At 44.6% G+C, this 15,794-nt stretch overlaps 1 protein-coding gene across 12 annotated transcripts in view; it reads left to right on the forward strand.

The window, feature by feature from the left end:
• Positions 1-15,794, forward strand: part of PDE1C (phosphodiesterase 1C) — a 573,061-nt gene that overhangs the window by 38,804 nt on the left and 518,463 nt on the right. Inside the window, exons 1-2 of one of the 12 annotated variants that reach the window (XM_063667410.1) lie at positions 9,058-9,293; positions 10,284-10,347. The exons of 10 other annotated variants lie outside the window; for them this stretch is intronic. In XM_063667410.1, the coding sequence (XP_063523480.1) occupies positions 9,285-9,293; positions 10,284-10,347 (73 nt within the window). In that variant the 5' untranslated portion in view covers positions 9,058-9,284. Of the gene's footprint in view, positions 1-9,057; positions 9,294-10,283; positions 10,348-15,794 lie in introns of those variants that run through there. One more of the 12 variants, XM_063667407.1, reaches the window with a different exon arrangement.

Here is a 15,794-nt window from a genome sequence, read left to right on the forward strand (position 1 = left end):
AAATTCATTTTTTCCCTTCTAGTGAAAGGCTGGACCTCAAATCATTGATTTTAAAAACAACCTAATGAATTTCACCGTAGGCAATTTTCCCTCATTTTCTCTTTGAGCCTCTCTGTGGGAGATCAAGCTCATTAGTCTCTATTTTCTATTTTACATTTATTCAGTTAACAAATATTTATTGTGCACCAGCAGCCTTAAATCTCTTTTGGAACAAGGTAAGGTAGAAATAAATAAGTACAGAGCCCTTACTTTGTTTTTCTTGTGTCTTTATGTGCTATGCTTTACATATATTATTCAATCTTCCTAACATTCCAGAAAGAGAGGTATCATTAGTCTCATTTTCTAGTAGAGAAACTGAGGCAGGAGATGTGGGTGAATTGCTCACAGCGAAGGGGTCAGTAAGCAATGGGGCCAACACAGCAGTTAAACCCAGGTCTGGCTCCAAGTCCTGCCCCTGTAGTCACCAGACCACAATGAGCAAGACACCTTCTTGAGCCTTTTGGAAAATGCAGCAATGAACCATTCAGAAACTTCAAGACTGAACTGAACTTCAATTCCTGACATCAGGACTTAGGCTAAGTACCTTGGAGCTGGGCCTAGGAATGGACCTCTACATTTGGGTTCCAGGCCTGGTGTGACCCGCATGGCTGATGGGTAACCCCAGACGTTGCCCTATGACCACTGCACCTAGTGGCTGGTCCTGCTAGCAGTGCCAGCCTGACTTTTCCTTCACCAAAGGTCGCAAGTGTCACTTTCAGCATAGTCGTCCTCACTAAGCTTCTCTGAGCCTGTTTCCTATTCCGTAAAATGGTGAGAATAATCTCCAATTCCTAGGAGGTCTGTGATTATCATAAAGAATAATCCCTGTAAAGTGCCTGCGTGCTCCATGGATGGAGGGGTCATAACTGTGGTTTGTGGCCAAGGCATGCATGGCCCTGGCTGGACAGAGAAATGAGGCAGTGACCGGGAGAAAAAGAAGTGATTTCTGAGGGGGGTTCATCTCATTGTGATGTTCCATGCTTTCCCTGTCACTGCCAGGGGTGCTAGAGAAGAGACTTACTTTCAGATGGTTGGGGTACTGTCATTTGCTGGGCTGTTAGAGACAGAGAGAGAGAGAGGCTGCATTTTCTGTAGTTTGAGGGAAAGACCTCACTTCTGCCTTCTTCCAGAAGCCCTCCTTGGCCCCAGTGCTTGATGGGTCACCCCCTTCTACCTGACTCCCCTTTCTTCATCTGTTCCTTATGTGGATGTGCCCCCTCTTTTCACTCCACATGTTCTGACTGTTCCCATTCCCTCTGAGGTGTTTGTGCCACCTGTGCGCCACAGATTCCTGGAGACGTCTCCCAAACTCCAGAGCCATGGCCTGCGGGACAGCTCCACCCAGTGTCCCTTAGACGTACTCCCTTTCTGCCCTTAGGTTAAAATCCCTTAACCTCAGCCTGCCAGGGGGCCTTTGCATTCCTTTCTGACCCGGTCTCCTTGCACTCAGCCTTGCTCAGGGTCGGGTCTCTAACGACAGGGAGGGTCATTGGCCAGGGGCCAACGCTGCGCAGGGCTTTGGGTCGAGGCCCCGCCTATCAGGGCTTGGCCAGGTGGCAGGGAAACTGAGGCAGGTGAGTCCCTGGGACACTCTGAACTCCTCTGACTGCTGACTTTGCTCCCAGACGGCCTTGCTGGACCGTGAGAATCCCGGGTGGTCTAGGGGGCTTCCACCCAATCTTCTCTTCCTCTTCCAGCCTCTCCAGCGCCTCCCCCCACCCCGCCCCGCCACTTTATTAGCAGGCATTGCACCTCTGAAATCTTTGCACATTTAATCCCGTCTTGGAGTTTGAGGACCGAGGCTAAGACACTCTTGTTGGAGCTCATTTGCACTCTGTCTTTGCACTGCCCCCTGCCTTGAGTGTTCATCCTCACCGCCAGCTCCAGCTCCTGGTTCAGGTCTCTGTTTAAGGGCCAGAACCTCAGAGAGGCCTGCACTGACCATTCTGTCTGAAGAAGTCCAACCCTTACCCCTGGCCCCAGACCTTATCTATCACATCATGGATTTTAATTCATTCATAGCTTATCTGAATTATTTTTATTTGCCAAACTTGTATTTTGTTGTTTATTCCTCTCCCTCACCCATCAATTAGCATGTAAGCTCCGAAGGAAAAGCTTTTTTTTTTTTTTTTTTTTTTTTTAACGGAGTCTCACTCTGTTGCCAGGCTGGAGTGCAGTGGTGCGATCTCGGCTCATCGCAACCTCCGCCTCCCTGGTTCAAGCGATTCTCCTGCCTCAGCCTCCCGACTAGCTGGGACTAAGGACAGGGATTTTGTCCCATTTGTTCTCAACTGGGTTCCAGGGCTTATGGCAGGCTCTCAAAAGACGATTTCTTTTTTTCTTTTCTTTTTTTCTGAGACGGAGTCTCGCTCCGTAGCCCAGGCTGGAGTGCAGTGGCTCAATCTCGGCTCACTGCAAGTTCCACCTCCCGGGTTCACGCCATTCTCCTGCCTCAGCTTCCTGAGTAGCTGGGACTACAGGTGCCTGCCACCACGCCCAGCTAATTTTTTTTTTTTTTTTGTATTTTTAGTAGAGACGGGGTTTCACCATGTTGTCCAGGATGGTCTCGATCTCCTGACCTCATGATCTGCCCGCCTCAGCCTTCCAAAGTGAGCCACCACGCCTGGCCAAAAAACGATTTCTTAAATTGATTAATTTGTTCTCCGAGTCTTCTTTCTGCTTCTGCTAATGGTGCTGCTTCCTCACTCTGCCTTCACCTTAATCAGAAAGTTATTTGTCATCCTTGATTCCTCACCTTTGATTCCTTCCCTTGTAGGAAGACTTTATCTCCTGCATAGTTTGAAATCCACCCCTCTCTCCATCTCTACAGCCTCTTCTCTGTCCATGTTTCTCACTAAGATCATGGCTGTCACCTCCTAACTTACCTACCTTCGAAAGGTTTGTCTCTTGTAAATTTTTGAGACTGATCTTTTAAACTTGTAAATCTGACTGTTCAAACCCTCTGGTGCCTGACTTGGATCATGATTTGAACAAATGTGAAAAACACATTGGACACCATTGGAAAGTTGAACATAGACTGGCTATTAGATATTATTAAGGAATTGTTTTTTGTTGAGTGTCAGAATGGTCTTGTGGTTATGTTAAAACAGTCTTTATCTGTTCGAGATAAATACTGAAGATTTTATTAGTGAAGTGATGTCTGGAATTTGCTTTAAAACATTGCACACCTTTGCTTCTCTTGATCATCTTCCTTAGTATTATTCTCCTTCCCTCTTACCCCCACCCGACCTCCCACCTTGTAGGGGAGGTCTTCCAGATGTTCCTACAAATTCATTAGGAGCTTGTCCAAATACCACCTCTTTCATGCAGCCTTCCCTGATTGCTCCATTGGAAGTGATGTCTTTCTCCTGTGAACATGTGTAATACCACGTGTTCTTCATTTCTGACAGCTACCAATCTGACACACTGTAAAGCTATTTGGATACGTATATGTCTCTGTTGGTCAGGATTCTTTTGGTTGCAAGTAACAAGGGCTAAACTCAACTGATTTTGGTGAAAAACCTAATTTCTTGACTCATGAAACAGAAAGAAACTAAAAAGTAGCCTAGCTTTGGTATAGTTGGATTTAGTGGCTCAAAATATGCCCTCATGTTTGTTCCCTGTCTCTCTTTTTCTATCTGTTGGCTCTACTTTCTTTTGTGTTGGCTTTACTCTCGGGCAAACCCTGTCTCTATAGTGGTGTCCATTACATTGTCCTTAAAAGAGAAAGAACATTTTTCTCTTCCTGTTATTCCAGCTTTAAGTCTATGACACAGTCCTGTTGGCCTGAATTGGATCATGTGCCCATCCTTGAACCAATCACTATGGCTGGGGGACAGTTGGATGCATGCATTGGCCAGGTTTAAATCAGGTGGCCACCCCTGGAGCCGAAGGATAGAGCAGCTTCACTCAAACCTCAGCAACTGAGAGAGAGTGTATGTGCACTGCCCAAGATTGCTCATTACATGTTAGTAGCATTATAAATATCTGGGCTAAGGGGTAGTGAGTCAGCACAAGGTGCTAGTGAAATAAATTCCCTTCCCTTTTGCTACTTTCTTGCTAAGGTTGCTCTCTCTGGAGTGGCCACCCTGTCTGTTTTGTTAACTGCTTGAACCCATTACTACCCTTAATTTTATATTTCTGAGTGAGTTCTATCACAAACTAGACTGTTGCCATTGCTTCTTGGCAAAGCCAAAGCAGATTCCAAAGGGAAATGTAATTTGGCTTAAAAAACAATAGAGGACATTGTAGTGTGAAACTGGGGGAACAAAAAAGGATCTGTTTGGGCATTTTGGAAAAGCCTTCTTGAAAAGGAAAGGAGAAGTGCAAGAGGCTCCTCAGTAGATCTTTCGCTAGGCCATATGGTTGGTTGTTTTCTGGCTCCATGATAGGCTCAGACAATGTGGAGGCATGGGACATCTTGATTCATCACTCCAGGACAGATAGAAAAAAGGGTCAATGTGGGCACCGAATCCAGTGAATCTTTTTGGATAATTGCTGGTGGCCTTCATCAGCCACTACTTGAGCATTGTACGTGGGCTGCATTCAACCGAAGTTCTGGATGGCACAGAGTATTCCTGCATGATGTCTCCTATCCCAGTGGACACTCAGTTTGATGAGTAGACCTAACACTTGGATCCATTTTGGAGAGAACCAGAAGCTAGCCATGAAAATAGCAGAGTGTAAAAGGCATTGGTTTTTAAGTCAGATGGAACTAGGTTTACATTTCAGTGTAGTCGCTTGGTAGATGTATGACTCTGAGCATGTTAACTAATCCCTCAATCTATAAAAGGCAACAAGAATACCTACCTCAAAGAGTGGCCATAAAGGGTCATTGAGATAATATATATGAAGGGCTTGGCTATATTGATAGTAGGTGCTTGATAAATATTGGGTTCTGTTCCTTCTTTGATAAATACCTATAACATTATCTTGCATAACTCCTCTACATAAAATCTTCAGCACCTGTCATTGTTTTAGGAATTCTCTATCTAGTGGTTCTCAATTGTTTGAAATATAGAGGTACCAGCACCCTAGTGACCTGTAGAGCTTCTACAATAATAATTTTGCATCCATTGTGGTAAAGATCAGATCAGGCAAGAATCGTCAATGGATATTCTATCTAGGGGGGTGGGTGGACTTTTCATGAAGGGTAGGATATTTGCATGGCTTTAAAGACTCTTGCAAGGGAGAAAATAAGACAGTGAAATATTGAGGAAAAATCTGATAGTACCTTGACCAGGTGATCAAAATGAGAATTACTTATGAGAGACTGATATTTTGTGCCTCTAGATGTGAGGCCCCAGAAGGAAACATTGTTTATGCTGAGTTCTGGCTGAGAATACAAAACCTCAATCTAATCACAAGGAAACATCAGTCACACATAAAATGAGGAACATTCTCTTATAAAAAACGTGTTGGGGGGAAGGTGTATTCTTAAAAAAATCTCAATGTCCTAAAAGACAAGAATAGGCTGTTGGAAATGCTCCTGATTACATAGGGCTAAAGAGGCATGACAATTAAATGCAATTCCTGACCATAGACTGGATTCTGCCTGGAGAAAAAAATACTATAAAGGACATTATTAGATCAGTTGACAAAACTGGAGTGTGTATGGGAGATTAAAGTACTGTATCAGTGTAAATATAAGAGGCTGATAATTGTAGTATGCTATCTCTGTTCTTAGGAAATAGAACCTTAAATATTTAGGGGTAAAAGGCCATAATGTGTGTAACTTAATGTGGTTCAGAAAAATAAATAAAAATTAAATTAAATGTATTCACTACACACAGACACACAGACACACACACACACTCACACATGTATATATGCAGGGGGAGGAGGCAGAAGGCAAGGGAGAGAAAAGCAATTGAGGTAAAATGTTAATAGTAGGTGAATCTGGGTAAAGTGTATGTGGATATTGTTTGTACTATTTTTGTTTTTGCAACTTTTTGTAAGTCAGAAATTACTTCCAAAAAAGTTAAAAACAATACATTGTGCTCTTTCTACCTTTCCTGCTCCTAGAGACCTGGGTTAGCAGGGATGTTGGGGTGATGGTCATGAATGGGGTGTGTTGAACACATTCCAGGAGATCCTCATATCACACCAGCTCCACCTGACTGAAAGGAGGAAGCTGGACTCTGGTAATCACATTTGATATCTAAATTCATTAATTATAATTCAATGGTGATAAAACCAAGAATCTTAATTTTGTAGAGTCTTGAATGAAATGAAATTTGTAAGTGAGGACTAAAGTGGGAATAGAAGCCTTATGGGGCAAGGAGAGCCTTTAGGTAGAAAGTTTAGCCCCTACACCTAGGCCTGCAAGACATATCATCTGCCTTAATTTTCTAAAAATCAACTTTAATCTTATTCCAAAATACTATCCCCAAAAGTTGTCAGAAAGTTCAAAGAGTTGTTACAGGGGCTCCCCCTTCCCAAGGCTCACAGATGTCCTAGGAATCAGAGCAGCACAGAGTGGGAGGGAGGGAAAGAAAACCCCAGCTGTGGCTCAGTGGTTTACATTGGGTACCATGGACTTGCATGTCCCAGCTTGACTCCCTGCAATAGTGTTGGTGGCTTTGCTGCATATCTGCCATAGTCAACACACAGAGACCCTGTGTGCCAGATGTGCTCCCATGCTGGGGCCTCCTGCAGTCACCCCTGTGAGGTCCTGCCACCACCCTGCTACACGGCAGGCCACACAGTGCTCCTCAGAGGAACCTGTCTTCAGTTTGGAGTTCTTGCCCTCTGGGGCCTATGTCTCCTATCTCTCCTTCAAAGGCAATCAGCACCCCCTGTTCCTTCCTCCCAGCACCTGCTCACTCACCAGCATAATGTTTTCATTGAGTTTAAGATTTTACAGAAGATAGGAGGGGGCCACAGACTTAGCTACCTGGTTATTTGCTTAGAATTGGGTATAAAGTGGAGGTGAGAATCACAGAGAACAAAATACAAATTAATGTCAAAAATTATTCTGGCATATAGCTTTTCATCTCCTGTGAATAGTTCAATTTAGAAATTAAAAAACTAAAAAATATTCTCATCCAGTGGGGGTGAATCAGGTGAAGTTCTACCTCTCTACCTGGTTTTTGATGGCTGTTTTTTCACCAACCACTAGATGTCACATCTAAAAAAAAAAAAAAAAAAAAAAAAAAAAATCCCAAAGCAACCCCAGGTGTGAGCCATCCTTCTCAGGGTCAGCACGCCATGTTTGTAAATATTTTGCTTTTCAGAATGGAAGGTTCAGGATAATTTTAGCCCATTAGTGTTTTTTCCCCTTAAGAACAATATTTTAAAACTGGTGGCATATTAAAAGAAAAATCTACAAAGTAGTGATATTGAACTGGTGCTGAGAGAATGCATGATTTCAAAATGACTTATATCCACCAAAATGTCTGCCTAGCGTTTCTGATCCACATTGTTCTAACTATAACATTTATAGACACTTCTGGGCAGGTTCAATGTAAAAATCAAAGTTGACTTAATTCCTGGCTTCTGATCCAAGAGGCCAACAGTGAACTCATACATCATTGATGGGGACTTTCTGACTTCTGTCAATCCCACTGTAACCTCCCAATGGTTTCACCTTGCCTGCTGCCTAGACAGAACTGATTTATCAAGATGGGGAATTGCAATGGAGAAAGAGTAATTCACGCAGAGCTGGCTGTGCGAGAGACTGGAGTTTTATTATTACTCAAGTCAGTCTCCCTGAGCATTTGAGGATCAGAGTTTTTAAAGATAATTTGGCGGGTAGGGGCTTGGGAAGTGGGGAGTGCTGATTGGTCAGGTTGGAGATGGAATCATAGGGAGTTGAAGTGAGATTTTCTTGCTGTTTTCTGTTCCTGTAGGTGATGGCAGAACTGGTTTGGCTAGATTACCGGTCTGGGTGGTGTCAGCTGATCCATCAAGTGTGGGGTCGGCAAAATATCTCAAGCACTGATCTTAGGTTTTACAAAAGTGATGTTACCTCCAGGAGCAATCTGGGGAGGTTCAGACTCTTGGAGCCAGAGGCTGCATGACCCCTCAACTGTAGTTTCTTTTCTTTTCTTTTTTTTTTTTTCTGAGACGAAGTCTCGCTCTGTTGGCCAGGCTGGAGAGCAATGGCGTGATTTTGGCTCACTGCAACCTCTGCCTCCCAGGTTCAAGCAATTCTCCTGCCTCAGCATCCTGAGTAGCTGGGATTACAGGCACCTGCCATCATGCCCAGCTAATTTTTGTATTTTTGTAGAGATGAGGTTTCACCATGTTGACCAGGGTTGTCTTGAACTCCTGACCTCAGATGATACACCTGCCTGGGCCTCCCAAAGTGCTGGGATTACAGGCATGAGCCACTGTGCCCGGCCAATTTCTAATCTTGTAGCTAATTTGTTAGTCTTGCAAAGGCAGACTGGTCCCCAGGCAAGAAGGGGGTCTTTTCGGGAAAGGGCTGTTAGAAATTTTGTTTCAGAGTCAAACCATGAACTGAATTCCTTCCCAAAGTTAGTTCGGCCTATGCCCAGGAATGAACAAGGACGGCTTAAGGGTTAGAGGCAAGATAGATTTGGTTAGGTCTGATTTCTTTCACTGTCATAATTTCCTCAATTATAATTTTGCAAAGGCGGTTTCACCACAGGGGCGAGGAAGGCGAGATCGCTCCACAGAGAAAACCCACAGTGGGCTGTCCTCCGTGGACTGACCCCTCTGTTCATGAAACAAAGAATCAAAGTGAACAAATTTGAGGGCCATGTTTCACGGGGGCCTTCTCTGTGCCAGATGTTTCACACATACGTCATCTCACAGTGCTCAGGGCAGTCGTGAATACTAGAAATAATTACACATTCCTATTTTGCAAAAGTGAAAACTGAGAAAAGTTGAATAAGGTTTCCAGGGTCACAGAGCTGCGTGGTGGAGCCAGGCTTCAAGGCCTCTCCACTGTTGACCGATTTGTTCATTGACTTTTGGTGGAACTGCATTCAGATAGTGCTCTTCACTTCATTGCCTCCCTCTGTGACTTTAACTCTCATTTTCACAGACTTTCTGCTTTGAGTCAGAACCTGAAGCCAAAACCCTAAACACTGAAGTCTCCTCTGGTCAGGTGACCCCCATCAGTCTGCCTGGAAACAGGAAGAGCCTCGTAGCAGCCCTCTAGAGACTGGTTGGGCCCGGTCCTCAGAGTCTGATGACACCTGTTTGGGAACAGCCCAGTGTTTAGGTGGGATGAAGAATTTCTGGGCACCAAGCCATGGCTGGGTGAGAGAAAGGACATGCTGCAGGTTTGTGCCGGGTGTTTACTTCATGTCACTTGATGGGTTCTTGTAGCTGGAGGTTTTGAGAAGTGAATGTGCAAAGTAAACCCATTCATCACCTGCTTGGGGGCAGGAGGGGCTTGTAGGGGTTACAGGTGGCCTCTGTGGGCAGTGTTCTCTTACTCCAGACTAATTGAGTCCATTTCAGCTTCTTTAGCAACATCATAGGGTAGAAATATGATAACGTTAGCTCAAGGAATTTCTCTGGGGCTGGATGAGGAGAACAAATATAATCTTTCCTTAAGAGAAGTGATTTGTTTTGTTTCACTTCTTAAAATTTCAGCCCAGGGTAGTGAGAAACCCATGAGATTTTAAGCCAGAGCTGGATTAGAGTCCCAGGAATGCCTCCTCATCCCAGATGAAGCCACAGAGGCTCTAAAGGGTTTGGGAACTTGCCCCAGCTTCCCCAGCTGGTGGGAGGCAGAGTCCAAATTTAATCCAGTTGCCCCCACCTTCTTCCTAGAGCAGAGACTTGCCTGGGTCCTGAGCACAGTGAGACATTTGTCCTGTACCTTTTGGGCACTTATTCAGCAATACTAGCATGTAAGTGGAAATTAAAGAAGAGCTGATGATGGAAGGGAGAGAGGAGAAGGAAGAAAAGAAGCTAGAGATAGAAAGCCTTGAGTTGGGGTCTCCGTGCTGCCCCTCCCCAACCTTGGCTTTTTCTTGCTCTCCATTCTGAGTGTGGAAGAACAATTTATCAAAACTTATGTTTGGTAGGAGAAAAATGCTGACACAATCTCTTGTAGGTCTAGGGAGTTAGGAAACATACACCACGTGAAATGCCTAAAAATCAGGAATGTAAAAATGTCTTTCCAGTTAATAAACCTTTACTCATGTTCTACCTTGTGCAATAACCCACCAATGTCCAAACCATGAAGTGATATGGGGGGAACCTACTGAGGACCTCCCCAGTCCTGGGCACACCATGGACATTCCCTCCTTTAATCTTCCCAGCTGCTCCAAGAGGCAGATCCTACTGTTTCCAAGTCACACATGGGAAGACTGAGGCTCCAGGAGGGTGAGTGACTTGGGTCTTGCAGGCCTGGAAGGAGCTGGGCCTTTTGAAGGATTCCTTGAGGGTATGAAGAAAGATACCCTTGGGTAAAAGATACTTGGCTTGAGTAAAAAATCACAGAAGGCGGCAAGCTTAACCAAAATCAAGTTTCAGGAAGTTGGCTGCTGTTGCCTGCTGGGTTTCCTGGAGTTTCCATGTCTTAGCCAGTCCCTCTTTTTTCATTAATTGGCCTGGCTGTTTTGTTTTCTTTTTAACATGATGATTCCTCAGGGACCCCATAGTCTTGAATTCCCATGGCTGGTACAGATTGTGCTGGGCATGTGCACAGCTTGTTAATGGAGAATTTGGCAGGGCGTGCCCTTGCCCTTGTCCCTCTGCACATCAGTCACCCCCACGTGCAGGGCCCAGCTCTGGTGGGCAAGAAGAGAAGTGCATGGAACATGTGTTGGTGAGTGAGTCATTGTCTTTTTCCTGTATGGAAGATGCAAGTAATAGTCAACGCCAATATTGATACCAGATCCAATAAAGAGTTTCATCTCACAGCTTTGAATGCCTATAATGTGCTACACCTTTGGCTAGGATATAAGTTAATTCTGAGAAGTAGGTTTTATTATTCCCATCATATAATTGAAGACACATATAATCTAAGAGGTTAGGGAACTTACCCATGGTCCCCAGCTCGTGGGCGGCAGAGCCTAAATTCAAGTTCAGCTGCCCTGACTCTAAGTCAGTGTCCTTCTTAGAGCAGAAACTTGCCTTTGGCCCCAAGCACAGTGAGGCATTTGTCTTGTACCTTTGGGGTACTGTTCCATTCATCTGCTGCCCCTGGAAACTCTGAAGAGAAACCTGGTGTCTTTGAATTGGCCTGTTTGGCTCTTTGGAGATTATCCAATTTGCCTGAGCGGGTAGATGGATAGACAGCACGTAACCTGCTATGCCCATTTCCTTGGCTGCAGGACAGTCCCTGAGAGGGCTGGTCTCTGCCTCTTTTGGACACATTGTCAGGAGTAATGAGGATATTTGGTTCTGCTCCCGGAGATAAAATGTGGCCACGCAAGTCAGAGAGCACCAGGCAGAGCCCTTGCTGGTGTCTGCTTGGCTGGGAGCAGCCCCCTCTTCTGGTGTTTAGCTTCACTAGGTTTGGACAATTGAAGTGATTGTGAACTTGAGTGGCTGCCTGCTGCCTAAGAGATAGCCACCACTTCTGTTTCATGATTGCTTAATAATTATGGTAGTAGTAGTAGTAATAATAATAATAGCAATAATAATGGTAAACACTCAGAATAATTACAAGGTGCCAGGCATTGTTTTAAGCATTTTATAAATATGAAGTCATTTAAATTTTCACAACAACATTTTAAAATAGGTACAATCATTATCTACCCATTTTTATAGAGGATACTGAGGCACAAATAAATCACATAATTTGCCCATGGTCAAACAGTAAATGAGGGAGCCAGGATTTGAATTCATGGAGTTGGTTCCTGGAACATCATTTAAACATCCATTAGTCTTCATTGCGCCTTTGCTCTGTTCCAAGAACAGGCTTAGCTTTGGAATAGAGGTGAATAGAGAAGAACCTGACACAGGAAGCCAGGGCAATTTTTGGGCAGCACCACAGAAGTTGCCATTCCCCTTTCTCATTTTTTTTTCTCCTTTCTCCGTCTAACTTCTTCAAAAATCTTATATTTACTTGTTCATTGTCTCAATCTTTCCTCATTTCTTCCACTGGTGTCTAGTCACTAATCATCAAACTGGTTGAGAGGCTTATCTGTGAGATCCTTGAGGTCAGAAACTGTGTGTCTGGTAATCCTAGCAGCTGCCTGATGAATGAAATATGCTGGGCATATGCTTGTGGAATGCAGGGAGCAATGGATGGACAGATGGACTGATGAATTTCATCCCTGCTTCCCTGGGATCAACCTCAAAATGACCTTTTCTGGGGGCCTGCTCAAAGAAGGTAGAGACAAAACAAGAAGCTGAAACTAGGAGACTGGATTGGAAGTTGAAACAGTGGCACCCTATTATTGATTTGGAGTTCACAGAGCATTTTAATATAGCTTGTATTTAATCTTCATAATGATGCATATTGTAGGTAGAATAGATGTTACTGCCTCTGTCTTACAGATGAGGAAACTGGGGCCAACAGAAGAGGTGACTTGCCCAAGGTCACATGACTCTGTATTCAGTAATTCTCCCACTACTCCATCGGACTGATCAGACCCAGAGCAGGGCAGGGGAACCTGGTGAACAGCTGAGCAATCCTGTGGCCAGATGAGGCTGAGTGGGCAACAGGAATCTGTTGGCTAGGCTAGCAGAGATGTTGGCAGAAGGAACTTGCTTCTGGCAGAAAAACAGGCTCTCAGGGGAGCTGGCTGCCATTAGGCCCTTGCACTTATGCTTTGGAGGAAGGGGAGCTGGGGTGCGGATTCCAGGGCTTTGCCATCATACAACTGGCTCAGATGCCTGGTTGCCTCCCTCTTGGGCCTACTACTTCAGTCACCTGATAGGACAGTGACACTTCCAGGGCTGCAGTGGGAGCCCCTGGTTTGTGGCTCCAAACAGGATGTTTATGCTAAACTTTTAGAAAACTCCATCAAACAAGCTGTTAATGTCATCTACGCACTTCAGAAAAAACTTCTGGGAGACATCTGTTTGCTAAAGTTCATATGTTCCCATCCCCGAGGATTAATTTTTTTGTGTGAAGCTTGCCTTAGGTGAAGTGGCAAAACACACTGGAACTAGTTCGGGCAATTCCCGTGAAATGCTTTCTGATTTCCTTCCCTGATCTCGTTGCCCTATGTAACACTCTGCTTCAGTCTTTGAGCATCTCTAACCTCCTGAATGGTTTCTCCACTTTTAAGCTTCATACTCTGCTCCCGCTGCACACAGTTGCTGCAGTGCTTTATCCAAAACACATGTGGGATTGTGTCACTTCTCTACTTAGACATTCGATGTGTCCTCTTTCCCTCATGAGGAATTTCTCACCATAGTCCACCAGCCCTTTCTGTGTCTGCACAAGTATCTGCACCAGCCTCTGCCACTCCTGACTATGCATACTTAACTCTGGGTACACCACAGGATGAGCTAGTAATGCCGAAGCTTGCCACCTATTGTTCTGCCTCTGTACTTTTCTTTCTATTTGGGGTGTCCTTTTTCCTCCTTCTATGTATTTTCAAGGCCCATCACAAATGTACCCTCCTTGGTGAAGCTTTCCAAACCTTTTGTTTCCTTGCATGCAGGACAAATATCCTTTTCTCTTTGGCTTCCATGACTTTTCATAATATGTCTAATGTGATACTTAGTGCAGTGCATTGTAGTTGCTCCTGAGATATTCTCAGGGACAGAATTGGGGCCTGTTCAAATGTATTCAATCCCCAGTGCCCAGTGTAAAACTATGGCTCTATCTAATGTTTCATGATTAAATGATTCTGAAGCCAGAGGCCAAGTGTTTCTGATGCACTCTCAAGTTAAAAAGTTTGAGTGTGGCCTAGCCACATGCAAACTGAGGTCTATGCAAATCCAAAGCACAGGCTCCTTCCCCTCCCCTGCGTCTGCTGCTCTCTCAGTGAGAGAGGGAAGGATGTGGGACAGGACCCCACTGGCAGAGAAATAAATCTAGGCGGTTTATCCTGGTGTCTCCCATCTGAGAGGCCTTGACTCCCATGAACTCATTAATGCTCTTAAGAGCTTTGCAAAGTGACGTCAGCCACCCTGGGTTCATGCGCTGGGCCCTTACTAGCCTCTGGGACCTCTTGTTATCAATGTGGGTGATTTCCAAAACAGAGACTTGGGTTTCTGAGCTCTTCTGGGAATACTTTGGCAATGGGGAAAGGTTCATGTTTCATCTAACTTAGGCTGGCTGCGTTTGGCAGATTCCTAAGAAGAAAGGAAAGACGTTTGTTTGATTTTTTGCAAGTCAGATTTAAGGGCATGAACTAGACTTTCTGGGGTAGCCATTATCTACTGAGTTAATTTTGTGTGGGGTCTGGGGGAATTGGGAGAGGGGTGCTTGTTGGAAGCATAGAGTTGATTGCAGGGTCTTAGACCCCTGAGTAGTGCAGCCCTTCTTGGAGTGGAGTATAACTCCTCAGTAGCAGGGGTTTCTGAGATCTCCTCTGCCTTCTCCTCTCTCACTTGGGCATGTGTGTACACATTCATATACACACATGCATATACACATACATGACACACACACACACAAAAACATACATGCTTACTCTGCATGGATTTCACCAAGTTGGTGCTGTCTCTGATGAATAGTAGAGAAAACATTATAATCTCTTGCTCTTCATTATCTACCTAGAAAACTGCATTTATTTATTGCTTTTGGAATATGATGACATCAGTGAAGGAAGATATCGGGCTTTCTGGCTGCATTTTAAAGTTATGGAGGAAAAGGGAGAGGGTTGTTTTCCTGCTCTCTCGGGAGGTCTGATAGAGGAGAGTTGTGCTTTTTCTACCAGGGCCAACACACAAAGTTCTGTACCTTCTCATGAATGTGCAGGGGACTTGTTTCCTGGACTTGTCAGTTCCAGTGAGGTCACAGTAGCAAGTCAAATGTCACTGGCCTTGGTCCTCAACTGCATAACATAGGACCTCCAGCTCCCTCAGAGTCTCATCCTGTTGTTTCTAGAGGTATCCATGGAGGAGTGTCATATGGACAGAACTACTCTTTTGTTCTCTTTCACCTGCAACAATGCGCCAACAATAACCTGTCCTCAAATGTACTCTCGGAGTCTAGCCCAGTCCAGATCCTCTGATATGCCCCGTATCACCTCATTTCATTGTTTCAGTGGTGCATGAGGCCTTTTGGGATTCACTGTCCCTGTCCTGCCTTCTTCCATTTCCCTCATTCCCATGCATTTTCTCAGTAGTGAGCTGCCTACATTTTCCAAATGCATCATGCTGATCCCTCTCCCTAGGATGGTGTTCTTAGGCTTATCTCCTAGGAAAATCCCTTTCCTATTTTAAAAGTGAATCAGTCACTGATCTCTGATCAGAGTCATTGATCTCTGATCAAATTCTCTGATCTCTGTCCCCTGACCTTGGAGTGGACACTCCCTTTCCTGGGCTCTGCTTATATGTGTGTGTCTGCGTGTTGTGTTTGTTGTGCAGCAGCGCCCATTATTATTTATACATCACCTCCCCATGTCTGTAACCTCCATATCCAGCTCAATGCCTGGCACATTGCTTATGCCACAGAAATATTCATTTGAATTAGACTGAAATCATCTTGGCTTTCCCTGAATCGTCTCTTTCCCCAGCTGCATAAACTCAATTGTCTCCTAAAAGTAATCAGGACCCTTTGGAAATCCATCAGTTTGAGAGAGATGAGAGAGCAGTGAAAAGAACAGGCTATTATAAGCAGATTCTCTTTCTACCTCTGGGGATTCATTCATTGTGAGACATTTGCATGAAGAATGGCAGCTATATTCTCTGGAAGGCCC

This window comes from Pongo pygmaeus, chromosome 6, assembly GCF_028885625.2.
Source record: "Pongo pygmaeus isolate AG05252 chromosome 6, NHGRI_mPonPyg2-v2.0_pri, whole genome shotgun sequence".
Lineage (NCBI taxonomy): Eukaryota > Metazoa > Chordata > Mammalia > Primates > Hominidae > Pongo > Pongo pygmaeus.